The following is a 16,581-nucleotide window of genomic DNA, read 5'->3' on the forward strand; positions in this document are numbered from 1 at the left end:
CAAAAACTTCACCCTTATGTAACCCCACATCAGTAAATCGGGACATCCCCAGTACCTGGACCCTCCCCTTATCTCTAGTGAACAGGTCATCACTGCCCTCTCAAAGGCAAAACATACAGCCTCCATGGGACCCAGTAACATCCCAGGCTGCATCCAACATGGACTCAGGCATGAACTTGCAGCACCATTAGCCACTCTATTAAACCAAAACCTGAATACCTGCTTTGTCCCAGCCAAGTGGAGGCCAGCCACTGTAATTCCTTTACACAAAGGTGCAGCGTCCACCGATCTGGGAAATTATAGGCCCATCATCCTAACTAGCCTGATCTGCAAGGCCATGGAACGGATTATCATGGACCTCATTAACAGCGACATTGGCAACCTCCAAACACTCAACCCCACACAGTTTGGCTTTGTCAAGGGGAGGTCATGTCTGTTAAATCTTGTCGTCTTCTTTGAGATAGTCACAAAAGCCATGGATGATGGGAAGACTGTGTAAACCACCTACCTTGACCTGACCAAAGGCTTCAACACTGTTCCCCACTCAAGCATAATAGATAAACTCTCTCAACTAGGCATCAATCCATATGTTATCAGATGGGTAGCAAACTGGCTCACTGATAGAACCCACTTAATCAAAATAGGGGAAGCCACCTCAAGCAGTAGACCAGTAACGAGTGGCGTACCCCAGGGATTGGTCTTGGGGCCTCTGTTATTCAGAATGTACTTCTCTGAGGTGCAGGCCAAAACCAGTGGGCTGTGGCTGACCAAGTTTGCAGATGAATGCAAGCTGGGTGCTGTCATCAATTCCCTGAGTGATGTGGACGTCCTCCAAGAGGGCCTCACCCAAAGAAATGACTGGTGCCAGAAACATGGCCTCAAGCTGAATGCCAAAAAATGCATTATCATCCCCTTTGGTGAGATTCACGTTCCCACATATTACATTAATAACATCCTAAGCATGCAATGAGTAGTGAGGGTTTTGGGCACCCAGGTTGATAGCAACCTGACTTTTGACCACCATGTTGCTTCTGTTGTATGGAAAGATTTCTACATGGCCCACCCCATAAGTAAGGGTATCTCATCCAGGGACAAGGAGTTCATAACATCCCTGTATTCTTCCTGTATAAGGGTAATTATTGAGTACAGTGCCCCCTTTGGCATGTACCTTGCAAAGCACATACAGCAGCTGGAGAGACTACAGAGGTTCCTCACCAGAAGGATCCAGGGCCTCAAACATCTACCCTACACAGATAGGCTAAAAGCCCTGTCCCTCTATTCAGTTTCATACAGACTCTCCAGAGGTGACCTCTGTCTGGCATACAAAGCAATCTTAGACCCCGCCTTGATGGGACTGCTGCATATCAAGTTCCACTCGAGTAACCTGCACACGCGACTTCAACCAGGTCTGTGACATCAATAGGACTTGTTGGCGGGACAGATTTGTGTCCCAGAGACTCCCCATCTGTGGAATAGACTCCCTCTCTATGTCAGGCATAGTACCTCATTATCCCTTTTCAAGCGCAACCTGGATAACTGGATGGGAAATAGAAGATACACCCCTGGGATTCCACCTGTGCCCCTGTTGGACAGGGGATTTGGGTGCTGACTTGTCTAAACATGGGCCAAACTCTTGGCTGGGCTTATAAGGGCCTCAGGGCCAATAGTCTAGTAACTTCCTATCACTGCAAGGACATTTCACTTCAGCAAGGAAAGTTCTCTCCAAGCATCCCTACCTATCCTATCGAAGCACAATAGGTGATTTCACCAGTCATCTCCAGGGAAATCATTCTTTGTGCCATTGAGTGCACTCAACCCTCCCCAACCACTTTGAGAGAGGTGAGCAGGACACTCCCCTTCACTGCCCCCCTTCTCTGCATGACTGTTTCAGTGAAGGAGACAGTAATTGAACCCTGGATACCTGGGTTACTGTCAGGTCTCCCTCAGTCCCTCTGTACCATGGAGCCAGGCATGTGAAGGATAATTTGGGGGAAGAATCAGTTTAGCGTGTAGGACTGACTCATGTGTCCCTGTATTTTGCCTGTACTTCGAGAGTTGCATTTATTAGGAAGTCAGCACTGTCCATTTGTACTATGTACCACTATTGATATTTGAAGTGAAGCCTCTAAAATGGGTTTCCTAATGAAACACAGTTAACGATTGAAAGATGCAAGGTTGACATGATGAGCCAAGAAAAGGTCACGTAATGAATCATTACTTGGGGCCCTATAATCCTGTACAGACTTCCAGCTATCACTGCTAGGATGAACTTTGATATCTTGATGCCATTGTTGGAGTGGCAGATACTTCACCTATTTGATTTGCATCTCTGGTGTCAGTTGTTCTGGCATCTTCATTAGACGATTTTTATTCTTGGGGTAAGCTGGTGGGTGTGGTGGTCGTGATATTGCAGGTGAGTCTGTCAGTGTCACTTCCCTTTACAGAGGCAGTGACAGTATCTGGGTGACCTGCACTTGAGTGGGCACTTTGTGAAGCAATGTAAGTTCAGTGACTTTTTAGAGAACTCAAACAAAGTGTCTAAACTTGCAACTCACTCACTGTTGTGACAGCCATCCCAGATGGAAGGACCATTACCTTTACTGGCTGTAACTTAACCTTCTTAGGCCTGTGCTTGTCATGCTGTGGTGTTGAGAAGACTGAAAGAAGACTTTTGGTTTAGCAAAGAAGTCTTATTATTGATGTCAGTTAAATGTCTTACTTTAAGAAACCTTCCTTTGAATTTTCTCTTTCTCTTTTTGCCTATCTGTCAGATCCAGATCATGGTCAAATGGGGCCCTAGGCAGGATAGTGGATCCCCCCCACCCCCACACAGCAGCACACACACCCAGCAACCATTCCAGTGTCCCATTACTTGGCTATTTCTTCCCATTTTTCATAAACACTGTTTAAATCTCTGTGTGCATACTATTTTCTTTACTTCTACAATGATTGCAGATATTTGGATTTAATTTAAAACTTTTATTTCAAAATTTATAGCAAAGACACTGATAAACATTTGCTAAACAAGACAGTACAGTCTCAGAATGAAAACAGACTTAGCATTAACCGTAAACTTCTTGAAACTCATTTATTGAAACAACATTGAAACCCACATTCAAAGAACATGCATCAGGCCAGTGGTGGACTTAGTTTACCAATGGGCTAGTTTCAAACCATAGGCCCCCTGCACAAATTTTTAGGACCATGCATACATGCATGTGTTCCTTGATTCACCTTCTGGATTGTATTAAATTATATTCCCTGTATAATACAGCACCATTTCTTAGTGTGTGTTTTAAATTTATAGTTTTGAACATCTTTCCAGTAAACAGTGAAACAAAAACATGAATCAGTAATGACAAAACTATCCATTTCAGAACATTTCAACCACAAAGGGCTACTCAGACTTCTCTCATTACAGTCCTTCAGTATCAGTCAATATGCACAATCTCTGCAGAAGTAATATCAGCTACAGTCATTCCTCTCCATAACGGGGGAACGTCTACAGACCCTGGGAATTTTCGCCCCATTAGCCTGACAAGTCTAATATGTAAGGCTATAGAGCGCATCATCGTGGACCTAATTAACAAGGATATAGGGAAGCTCAAAACTCTAGATACCATACAATTTGGTTTTGTGAAAGGTAGATCATTCCTGCTCAACCTGGTTGACTTCTTTCAATCAGTCACCAGAGCTGTGGATGAGGGCAAGGCAGTTCATACAGCTTACCTCGATCTGGCCAAGGCCTTTGATACCATTCCCCACTCACAAATTATTGATAAGCTCATCAAACTAGGCATCAACCCCTATATCACTAGGTGGGTTGCAAATTTGCTCACAGATGGAACCCACAGTGTGAAAGTAGCAGACTCCAAGTCAAACTGCCGACCAGTCACAAGTGGAGTCCCACAGGGATTGGTCCTGGGTCCTCTCCTGCTTAGCATCTTCTTCTCAGAAGTCCAGGCCAACACAGAGGGACTCTGGCTGAACAAGTTCGCAGACGACTGCAAGCTGGGAGTCATTAACTCCCCAAGTGATGTAGATATCCTACAGAAAGGCTTCACTGAGATCAATAATTGGTGTCAAAACCATGGCCTTGCGCTTAATGCCAAATAATGCATCATCATCATCCCCTTTGGGAAAAACTCAGTTCCCACTAATTACCACATTGATGGAAGCCCACTGAACACTGAAGGCATTATAAGAGATCTGGGGACACAGGTTGATAACAACCTCTCCTTTGACCACCACATTGCCACTGTGGTCATAAAGTCCTATGTGACACATCTCTTTACCAAGGATTTTGTATCCAGGAAGAAAGAGGTCATCATCTCTCTCTCTTCTTCCCTCATTAGGCCAATCATCTAGTATAATGCCCCATTTGGCATGTACCTCACTAGACACATGCAACAGCTGGGAAAGGCCACAAAAGTACTTCACATGTCGTACACGGATAGACTCAAAAACCTCCAGCTATTCTGTCTCATATCGTCTACTAAGAGGCAATCCCTGCTTGACTTACAAAGCCATGTCTGACCCACCTTTGTTAGAAATGCTACATCTAATGAAATCCCAATCCCTCCGCACCACATCCTCCAGAGACCTCAACCTCATTTCCACAATCAGCAGAACATGCTGGAGGGACAGGTTCATAACCCAGAGACTGCCCATGCTCTAGAATAGACTTCACATACATGTCAAGCACCTCACTGGCCCTCTTCAAGAGAAATCTTGATGAGTGGAGAGGAAATAGAAAATTCACTCCAGGGATCACTCCAGTGGCTCTACTTGATAAAGGCACTGGGAACTAACATTGGGCGGCACAATGCTGGGGCACTTCTATTGGCTCAGCTTGTAAAGGCTCCAGGGCCATTAGCCTAGTACACACCTGTGAATCTATATGAATAATTCCATATTAAAGAGATCAGTATCCTTTCAAACAAATTTATATTTCAGTATTTCATCTACAAAGTTAGTGCCTGCTGCCTTTGAAGAATACATTGCCTATGTTACATTAAAAAAATGGTAAGCTGATAATATAACAATAGGGAATGGATGACAAGCCAACAGCAGGTTCATAGTCACTAGGCATCTCATCCAAAGAAGAATACTGTCAGGACTGCAGCACCCCCACCCCTTAAAGTTTTTCACAGTATCATTAATCCATCTACATGCTGTGGGAGAAGAACCCACAGCCTTCTGCATCAAAAGCAAGTATGCCTCTTGCTGTGTACCAACACTGCTTTCAAATGGTATAGCACAACAGTGAAGACCATGTGCTAAACAAAGCAATTGCACATTGAAAACAGACTTGACATGAGCAGCAGTAAACGTCTCTTCCCTTGAAGCAAACAAATCCTTGAAGATGCACTGAAACTCACAAATCCTTGAATATGTACTGAAACTCATGAAAATGTACTCAAACTCGATTTTAAGGAGTCTGGTAGTTGTTGCAGAGGATTCAAGCTCTTGTCTCCTATAATTAAGGTACAGTGTTTGAGCCTGAGTAATTTAACTAACCTGCCTTCCCTAACTAGGGCATTTATACACAAACACGCACACCCTTACCGATGCTTTACTTTATTCCCTGGACAGAAGAAGCAACAGGCATGTCTAAATTTTGTGTACAGCCATGGAAAGGAGGTCGGAACATTTTTAAATTCCATGCATGGAAAAGAGTAAGTAGGAACATCTTGTGGGTTTACAGAATGTTAGCTGGCATGTGCATTGACCGATGCACAGAAGCATAGAGCATTCCTCACGGCCTTAAAGGAGGTGTGTGTGTACACGTGTGTATATGTGTATATATCTATAAGTGTGTGTATATATATATATATATATATATATATATATATATATATATATATACACACACACACACACACACACACACATTATTTATTTTATTAAAAAGTAAATATTGTGGCAGTCCCCCAGCCCAGTAGCCCTCTTCCATCCATTGGGGCCCTAGTGACTGCCTAGGTCACCTAGTGCTTAATCCTGCTCTACCTGTCACTACCATTCAGGGTTTTCACCACTATTATCCCCAGTTTTTCTGTTTGGCTTAGTAGAAAAGGAAGAAGCCACAGTTAATTTTGCTTTGTCGCTGCTAATTTAATCTCTAGCCATTTGCTTTGCAGAGGTGAGCTTTTCTTACATATTAGGATTAAATTTCATACAAGAGTGGCAGTGCTAGATGTCCTTCTTGGCAAAGACAGCACCATAAGTACATGTCCTGCTGTGGTATCCAAAGTCTGCACCCACCCTAATGTGCGAAGTTTGGGTCTGGGTGTGAGAATGATGAAGAGGAAGTAGAACTAGTCACAAAATCATAAATGAATGAACAAATGAAGAGGCAAAGTGTAGGGATCACAGGTGCCCCACCAGGCTGTTCTATAGCTGGCTACAACTGAAAGGCACATACAGCACTGACCCCTTTATACCTGTGACATCAGTGAGTATTCATTTTTGGTTGACTGCAGTCATTCTATGCCTAGAGAGCGTGTAGGGTTTAGATAATAGATTGTGTACGTATTATGATTTTTGCAGGTTGTATTTATAGTCTTTAAATGTTTAATATGTTTGTGCACAGTACTTATGTGCCTTACATTAAGTAATTGTCAATGTGATATTTTGTAAGAAACTTGAGTATATGATCATGTAAGACTGTGTCTTGATCTATATGCCTTTGACCCAGGTTGTGGCAGAAGAATGTCCTATAGTCAGTCTGCTTATCTGTTTATCCAGATGCGTAAGTAAGTAGGTTGATAGGTGGTTCATCTGTTGGATGGCAGACCTTTTGGTACTGTTGAAAACTGACATCAGAGACCTATATCTGTGGCAGGGCACATTTGCATTATATAGGCATGCTGTAGAGGACACCTTGAAGGAAGTTGACTATGTTAACTAGTGATGACCTCAATTATCCACAACTTTGGTGGTACTGATATGAAGAGAGCCAACTTGCTAAATACCATTATATTACATAAACATTGTAAGGAATACAAATGCTAGTAAAAGCAGAGAAGAAGTTCTGACAAGTTACTCTTTTTATACTTTACTGTTATACCAGTTTGAATAATTAAAATGTTAGTAGGTGGTTTCTGTTTTGATTTCTTAAATACAGTTGTAACATGACACTAATTTACTGAGAATTCTGTAGGCAGTCAGGAGACTTACAAGGGAAAAAAGGGACAGTGTAGAAATTCTGACACAGTTTACAGACATTTGTATGAGCTTATTTAACCTTAGTGGTTGTTCTTTATCCTGTTCCGTTTAGCAGAAAGGGTGTTACAGTAGACCCGGTACCAGAAAAAATATGATGACTAGATGACTAAATATTGTTATCATGATAGGTTACTGTATTTTCATTCACTGTATTCTGGTATTTATATTACTAATTACGAGTGGTACAAATCATGCACAAGTAATAAGCAGTCAAAAATAGCTATTTTCTCTCACTGATGTATTATTATTGTAAATCTTTTTGTGGCCTTTCGCTCCTTTTTTTTTTGTTTTTTAATGCATGATGTTGAAATACAGAATATATCTTTATCGGCTGAGAGCTGGAAAGCCATGTGACAGTGTTATCCACATTCCAGGATTAGCTCTGTAAGTGAAAGGCTGTAGGTTTAACCCCAATTCATTCTTTTCCATTTTTATGTAGACAAGTGCAGTAGCTGAAGCTCAAAAGCTAATGATTCAGGCAGCAGATCTTCTTCCTGCCATCCAGAATTCACTTCAGTATGGAATCGAAGCACAGAATGATACCACCAAAGGAGGTATGCATATATTTAGTTGAGTGGTGCTGTACAAGTACAATGCAATCTTCCCTGCCAGGAAAAGGAGGAGAATGCTTACACTAGTTTTCAACAGTTTCTTTCTTTCATGCTACCACTTTTTCCCAAGGGAAGACTAAGCCAAGTATTCCAGGTCCAGATGTTCCCTTGTTTGACTCTGGTCACTGTGAGCTTCTCTAGTAGTTCCTTGTCCTTGCACAACTTGCATTTGCCAGATAATTTTGCATCAGTGGAGTTTAGGATTGTGTCCTGGGCAAGCTTCCCACACATTTCTGGGTAGTGGCATTTTGCAGAAATTCATGTAGGTACTGTGTTGTATTACCCAGTGCTGTTCAAGGTGTGTTTCAGTGACTCTTCCAGCAGTAAAATATTTTCCTAAGGCATCTAGTCAGCATGAAGTTACCATTCATTTCATCTTGTTCTACAAGGGTAAGATATGTTGGTGATAGATGCCTGTGCCTAGGGCAGATTGTATCTGTTCACATACGCATGCACACTACTAACACCACCAAACTACAGCTTTTGTTAAAGGCTTCCTGCTGGCTGACCTTTATAACCACAACCCCTATCCTAGAAGGATAAAACTGTATTTGATTGCACCATCTCTGATGCCTTCTACTGCTAGAATCCAGTTTTACACATAGGTCAAAGACAAATATCCAGCAGCTGCATAGGTAGGCCTATTTGCCAGCTGTCAGACATGTAGCAAATGGAAATCACACTGACGAGAAGTGTTTTCTTTAAAACAGAGCATAAACTTTGCTATTATTATGTTTCAAGAAATGTAGATAACCTCTTATGGTGTCTTTTTTTTCTTTCCCCTTTGTTCCCTTTATTTTAGAAAATTTGGGGTTGTCCTTTAATCCTGTGAAGTCATTATTTCACTTCAGGTGTGTCTTTGCACTGTTTTGTTGCTTTCCCATCTATATCTGTGTTATGGGGAAAATGAGGTCTCCAGTCGCTTAGAATGGTTGGCACATCCTCTTATGTATGTCATTAGTTCATCTGATGCCTTTGTTGCTTTATCACACTGTATAACTTACCTATACATCATCTCGTATGTCTGATGCCCTTTTCTAAACCCTTCTGTTTTTGATGATGATGTGTCCCCTGCGTCTATATTCTTTCATGGATTGTTTTATTTATTTATTTGCATGCTGTTAACCACTTTGTTCATCAACTTGTATGCATTTTCATAGGAGGTCCTGGGAAAAAAATCTACAGAGTGACAGAATATTTTGAGTTTACAGTCAATCCTTAATACAGACATTTTAAAGTAAATATCCAACAGATGAATTCATCATAACAAAATGCATTTATTAAACTGCACATTTTATATCAGAAGCAGTCTAATAGATTAACGGTGCATCAGACTATATGGAAGACAACGGCAGCACGAGTCTAATAAAAGCAGTACAGGAAGAGCTTTGTTCCTCCTTCAGAAAGGTAATAAAGATCTGAACTTGAGAAGATCAGGTGTATCCCTTAATTTAGGGAGAGAGATTGTTCCATGTTTTCTTCGGAAAACAAAGGTGTGATCACAAATGTGTAACTTGCTCTAAGGACTTCTAAGAACCCTATTTACCATTTTTGTGGGATCTGAGGGCCTTGCAAAGCTGTGCTGGGGAGAAGCCTATGCGAATACAAGAAGTTAGTCTTATTTAACTAAAATAACAGTATGCAATATAGAATGTCATATTTGACTAACATATGGAGCAACAGTACCCTCTACAATGCATTGATGCTCCATGTGGGCTTTGGGTATTGAGAACCTGCATATTCTTTTGCACAGAGTTTGTAGTTTTTCAGTTGTTGAGTGAAGTACATGTAACAGACAATAGGGTGTACTGCAGTAAAAGAAGAATTAATTTTCATGTCACTGCATTTGCCAGTAAGCTTTATGACCCTTGAGGCCTTCTGTAGCTAAAACAGTGGTTTACTAACCTGTTTATCAGAGGTAAGATACAGATGTTATATTAGACCTCAGTACTTAAAACTAGCAATGATTTTATTATAGTTATTGATGTCCGTGTTACTCTAGACCTGCTTAAAATATCCTACTTTTCTAGATATCATTTCTTTAATGAATGAAAGACCAGCACTGACAGAGTTTTTAATAGAATCTAGAATCTGTGGTTAAAAAAGGAATAATTAGTAAAGCATATAAAACACTGCATGTTAATTATAAAAATCAATCAGAGGATCTTAGAAAGGACTGGGAGGAGAGAATGGATCAGCAATTCACAAAGAGACAATGGGAGGATATATGTATATCTCCCAAATATGCAACAAAGTCTGCAAGTGTTTACATAGATATTTTTATACCCGAAGTAGACTCCAAATATTTTTTTTCTCAGGTGGATAGCAAATGTTGGAGGTGTGATGGACAAGAAAGAGGTGGCTGAGAACTTATTTTTTGGAAGTGTAATGAGTTGGCAGACTTTAGGGATTCCTTGCAAACCACTCTGGCGGAGATTCTGGGTTGGCAGATTGCATTGACTTTGGAGATAATTTTTTGAGTTATGATACAGAATCATAATTGCCTCTAGACATAGTAAAGTCTTGCTGGGTCGAATTATGGTGGCTGCAAAAAAAGCAATTACTAGAAAATAGAAATCAAAGTCTAGACCAACTTTACTGGAAGTAGTGAATATAGTAACAGAGATAAAACAACTGGAATTAGGATCTTTAAAAAAGGGAGGGAGCAAACTACATATGAAAAATGGTAATTGTGGGAACAATATATGCAGAGCAGGAACAAAGATTAAGAGGCAGGATTTGAAAGAGCCATATAATGCTTAACTAACAATGACTGGATGGGTTGTAAGTGATGTATAATGTTTACAATTACACTTGTTTCAGAGGTGTCTGTGATGTATACTGTTTGCAACTAAACTGGTATCAAGTTGTTTGTTTTTCTTTTGTCTAAATGTAAGCTTGCCTATGTCGTGTGTGGAAATTTAATAAAGATGTTTGTTGGAAAAAAATATATTGTTTCTTTAGTTCTGTTCCAATTAAGAAGAAGCATCCTGCCTTTAACTAATTAATGAAGGAAGTTCAAGTCATTCTGAAGAGCTCTTTTAAGATGCTGCATGGCATAGAGGGATAAAGCTTTATCATAGCAACCCAAGTTCATATAGAGGCTCAGACACATGTAGGAGCTAGTAAGGAGAGGATGGCAGTGAGCAGACACTGATAACTTGCCCATTCTGGGGGATGATGGGAGGTGGCTCTGGCTCACCACGTGGGTGACACCAAATGGGAGTAGTAGATGTCTACCCTGTGCAACTCAAGTGTAGTAAACTTTTGCTGCCATGTGCAAGAGCTAAGTGGAATTTAGTACTCAAGAGCATGCTTTTCCCTGAAGGCAGCAGTAGTGGGGCTTGGACGAGCAGCAGCAAGTAAGGGGGGGGGGGTTGTCTGCCAGGGGAGAGAGGGTAGGCTGCTCCTCAGGACCAGTAAAGCTAACCCACTCTACCAATCACTTCTCACTGTGAGTGAATGAACTCATGGGGATTCCTAAGCAGAAATGAGTGATCCGGAGGGCTCTTACCTGCCTGGGAATTCTTCGCTCCTGAACCACAGAATGAATGGCCCGTATGGATGCAAGTAGAGGAACCATCAGGCTTGGTACTATGGGATGCAAAAAAAAAAAGGAAGAGAAAGAGTTCTCTTATTAGTTAAGAGAATGGAAGAAGACCTATAATAATTATTTTGTTAGCATAAAATAGAGTATTCTGACCATGTCTCTGATTATATCCAAGTTTTTATACATTTGAGAAATGGATGTTAACAAATTCATTTTAAGAGCAAAGTGAAGCTGGAGAGGTTAGTGTTGCATTATTTCAAGGACATGTAACTGTTGGTTATAATCATAGAAACCCTGCCATAATTCTTTGTAGTTTCTGCAGCGTTACCTTCTCCGTGTACTACCAGTTACAAAGAGAGGGAGAGAAAATTGTAGGAGTGCTACGTGTTTTACAACTTTTAAAACTGTAATTCACATAGTGCTGTCATTTGGCTCTTAAAAAGAATATCACATGTTCTTCGTGTTTCACTTTTGCAGTCATCTTATTTGGGTTATCCCTGCCAGGGTAGCCGTCGGCCAGCCTGAATACCAGAGACTTAATATTTCTGCATCAGTTGCTGTCACTTGAGGATTGATGTCGGGTCGTCGATGGTATAAAAGAAGGCAGCCGACGCCATTGCATCAGTCTTTCTTGTCGTGGAGCCTGAAGCAGAAGCAGTTTGCACGAGTGCCGTTCGGCTACTACCTGAGTTTTGTTTCTGAATTGAAGGTGAAGTCTTTGAAAGCTAAGTACCCTGTTGGGGATTATTTTTTCTTGCGCTAACCGATGTCAGAAAAAGTTAATAACTGTCTCGCCTGTGGAAAGCAAATACCACACTGGGACTTCTACTCTTACTGCATCACTTGTCTAGGCCCAGACCATGACGTCCCTCGTTGTGTGTTTTGTGCTTTGTTTAACGCCAGAACTATTCATCATCGGGCCCTTATTGTAGCCATATATTTCAGATTACAGTCCTCGCATTCCGATATGGCTTCGGTAAGCCATCTGACAGCAGATCTTCTGAAAAAAAATGTAAAGATAATAGAGACAGAACACACAGGACAAACCTTCCGATGATGCTACCGCCAAGCTGGTCGTTAGTCCTCCGGAACTCAGAGAGATGCTTTTGCAGCCCGTGATGCCCACTTCAGTTAATTTGCAGGCCGCTACTGAGACCCTTTTGGAGTCCGGTATACCACCAAACTCTTCTTTCTGTAAGGATTCTGCGGTCGTCTCTACCTTGGATGGGTCCGGAGCCAATGTGCAGGCACTGGCTTCTGAGGACGTCCTTTGCAGCACCAAATCCAGACATAAACCGACTCCTTCTTTCACTGCTACCATTCTTTCTAAAACAACTGAGTTCCTTAGGCCTAGGGCTCGAACCACTCCCAAGAAACCGACTACCAGCCTTTCTCTGGCATCTTCTCCCTTGCCTCAGTCACAATTGCTTAAAATGGCAGAGGACCTTATCATGCTGATTAGGGGAAGCCAAGCCACTCCCTCAAAAAGAAAGAGATCTTTCTCCAGTAGTTTTGTCTGAACAAGAGACATGCAGCCCCTCTCTACATATGAGGATTCTGATGCAGAGGAATCTATTCCTTCAGCCTCTCCCCCAGAGGATTTTTCCTTTGTGGAAACCCTGCATACCTTAAGGGGGCATTTCAAATGGGAGAGTCAAGACAGTCTAAAAAGAGACTCAGAGAGTTCCTGGACGTTCCACAGCACAGGCCCTTAGCCATCCCCCAGTCCTAAATGTGGTGAATGATGTCTTCCTTGAATCCAGCTTGACTTCATACACCCTCCCAAATGCTCCCAGAAAAAACAGACAGGTACTACAGAGTCCCTGACTCTCACAAATCTCTTTTTAAAAACCCAACAGCAGACACTGAGGTCATTTCTCATGGGTCAAAATGGGTTAAGGCTACTTCAGCTAAGAATCCCACCCCCTCAAACAGGGATTCCAGAGCACTGGACAGATGGGGTAAAAAAGTATACATCTCAGCTACTCTTGCTATCAGGGCACTAAATTGTCAGTTCCATATGCTTAAATTTCAACAACATACCTTGGAACTCCTTAAACAAAAATGTCCTCCTTTCCTGCATGGGCAGAATCTATAAAGATTTACAGGAGTTAATGCACTCTGCTGGTCAAGTAACTAAACACACTTTGCACTGCAATTTTGATGCTCTAGAAGCTTCTTGCAGGACAGCAGTCACTGGATCTGTCATTAGAAGACATGCATGGCTTGACGAACCCCTGCCAGACCATGTCAAATCAAAATTGTTGGATGCACCCTTGCACAAAGATGACTTATTTGGTACTAAAGCAGAAGAGGTGTTAAAAAAGATGGAAGAAAAAGCAAAATCTATGCAGACTGTTAGAGTTCTTACCAATACATCCCCCTAGGTTCAACAGGCATTTTCCTTCCAAGCACTGGTCCTTTCCTGCATCTAGTAAACAGGGCCAGCCTAGGCCCCGTGGAAACAGACGACCTAGACAGCAGTCCCAGGGGTTGCAGAGATCTAGGAAGTGGACTGCCTCCACTTCAAAACCAGGGAGTTCTAAGCCACCCCCTTATAGTAAGAACTCTCAATGACTCACCCCCTCCCAACTTCGCGTCTGTCCACCATCACATACCCCTAGGAGGAAAACTCTCCTTTCACTCAAGCACCTGGGCCACCATTACCCAAGGACCAATGGGTTCTGAACATTGTGTCTCAGGGGTACAAATTTTCCTTCCGCACCCTTCCAACCCCAAAAGGGTTCCCAGATCTACCACCAAATCAGTGGGCAGAGGCTCAAAAGCAAGTCCATACCCTGCTTTCCTTGGGAGCAGTAGAACACGTTCCTGCAGAGCAGATAGGCCAAGGCTTCTACTACAGACTTTTTCTGGTTCCCAGAAAAGAGGGCACCTGGTGCCCCATCCTCAATCTATCCATTCTAAACACCTTCCTAGTGATCCCAAAATTCAAAATGCTCACCCTCCAGCAGCTGCTACCCATGCTATCCAAGGATGCTTGGCTAGCCACCCTGGACCTAAAAGAGGCCTACCTCCACATGCCCATCGGGGAGTCCTGCAGAAAGTATCTTTGCTTCAGGGCAGAATCTCAACATTTTCAGTTCTCTGCACTTCCATTTAGCTTATCTACTGCTCCCAGAGTTTTTACAAAATGCCTGGCTCCGGCCATTGCTTTTTGCAGACAAATATTCAAATGTACCCCTTCTTAGATGACTGCCTTATTCAGACAGACAGCCAGGAAAAGCTGCTCAAAGACTTGGCCTTTGTAAAGGACCTACTAACCTCCTTAGGGTACACAATCAATGAAAAGAAATCCAAACAGGTACCCACCAAAAGGATAATTTTCATGGGAGCAAATCTGGACACAGCATCCCAGATGGCATGCCTAAAACCAGAGAAACAAAGCATTTGATATTGTTAATCCTCGTTCATTCCTTATGCATGGGTATCGGTTCCGACCTCGGAACCGAGCCGGCCATTTTCCAATCTCGCGTCAGCTTCAAACTCTCGGGCTAAACTCTTACCCACAATCCCCTCTCCCTGTTACCTCAGATTCCGTTTGCCGCATTGCCATCCGGTCTTGTCAAGCTACTTCTCTTGAGCCAAGTACAGTCAATTGTTGTTTAATTGCTTTACAAATTACTTTTCTGTCAGAAAAAATGATATTTTATTGTCTCTTGCCCTATTGCATCTAACGTTCATAATTTCCTCCGTTTTTTTCTGTCCTTTACCTACCTTTTTTACCGCAAGGTAATTTTCTCTTTACCATTGTTGGTAATCCTTTCCCTTTCTCTTTCATACCTTCGGGTACTCTCTTGTACCATTGTTGGTACTTTTCTATTAGTTAATATGGCAGATGAAAAGGTAGTCCGGGGTTTAAGCGGCGTTCTGATTGCGGACACAAACTGCCTACTTCTGATGCACACTCTTTGTGTTTATTGTTTGGGAGGTTCCCATTTATCTGTTGAACCACCTTGTACTATTTGTGAGAACTTTTCTAATAGAACTTTGTTAGAAAGGAAAAATAAGCTGATACTGATTGGACTTCTAAAATCTCCCTTTTCAGGGGCTATTTCTGGGTCAGAGGTCTCAACCCCTCCTAAAGCCCATAAGAAAGTGGATGTTTCTTCTAAGGCTAAATCCTTGCCTTCGTCCCCGGCTGGGGACTCTCACCAACCTAAACCTAAAAAGGCTAAAATTTCTGCTCCGGAGCTCTCTCAGTCAGCCCCAGTGCTTTCAGTGCCCAGACCTTCAGCACCGAGGCCTTCGGCTCCATTAGTGATTTTGGCTCTGTCCTCTCCTGCAACCTTCTACATATCGGCACTGAGGGGCTCCTCGGTTCAGACCATTACCACTGTATCGGCATCGACAGTTCAGTTGGCTCAGACCTTGACCGTGTCGGCTCCGAGATCTTCCTCGGAACCGAGGCCTTTATTGTTGACTCCAGTTTTGTTGGTTCCAGCTTCGGCACCAATCCCTGTGTCGGTGCAGACAATGACATCGACACCGATGACTTCTTCGGTGCAGACAACAGTAGTCCAGTCTCTCTCGGCACCATCGTCCTCGGTGAGGTCAGATGAGATGGGCACCGAGTCTGCCTCTTTTGTGGACAGGCCTGTTTCTCCCTCAGTCTCTGTGAGGTCCACTAGAAGCCTTTCCGAACAAGATGTGTTGTGTCTTGTGGACCAGGCATTCTTGGCCAGAGGTATTCCACCCCTCGGGAACTATCCTTCCTTGGGAGGTGATCACCCATCTCCAAAGACACCCTCTTATTCTCCTCCTTCATTGCCTTTGAAGACCATGGGTATAGTACAGTCTTCCCCTTCTGCGGTTCCCTTTATGAATCTCACTAAGGAACCACAGTTGCCTTCGTGGCAGGAAAGTTTTGCCTGCTGCTCCACAGCCATCCAGAGACTCCGGGTCAGCAGGCTGAGCCACTTAAGGGATTGGTGCCCCCTGTCCTTGACATATACTCCTCTCCGGGTGGACCAGCCTTCCAACTAATGGAGAAGGCTTTTGCTGCTGCTGGTGATACCGGACTGTCTATACCTCCGCCCTCCTCTGGTGCACTGGTTTCACAAGTCGCACCTAGCAGACACCAGGTGCAAGGGCCTCAGGGCATATTCCCTCAGGAATCCCCCTTTCTGTTGTCTTCCCCAGCTTCTCCCGCTGAGGAGGTCCACCAGAAAAGTT

General features: G+C 42.8%; 1 protein-coding gene across 1 annotated transcript in view; it reads left to right on the forward strand.

The window, feature by feature from the left end:
- The window catches only part of NAA35 (N-alpha-acetyltransferase 35, NatC auxiliary subunit), a gene marked incomplete in the record, with an annotated part of 1,521,359 nt that overhangs the window by 796,418 nt on the left and 708,360 nt on the right, over window positions 1–16,581 (forward strand). Inside the window, 1 exon segment of the mRNA XM_044060897.1 lies at window positions 7,667–7,781. Coding sequence (XP_043916832.1) covers window positions 7,667–7,781 — 115 coding nt within the window.

Source organism: Protopterus annectens, chromosome 2.part0 (assembly GCF_019279795.1).
Source record: "Protopterus annectens isolate FY-2018-M chromosome 2.part0, PAN1.0, whole genome shotgun sequence".
NCBI lineage: Eukaryota > Metazoa > Chordata > Ceratodontiformes > Protopteridae > Protopterus > Protopterus annectens.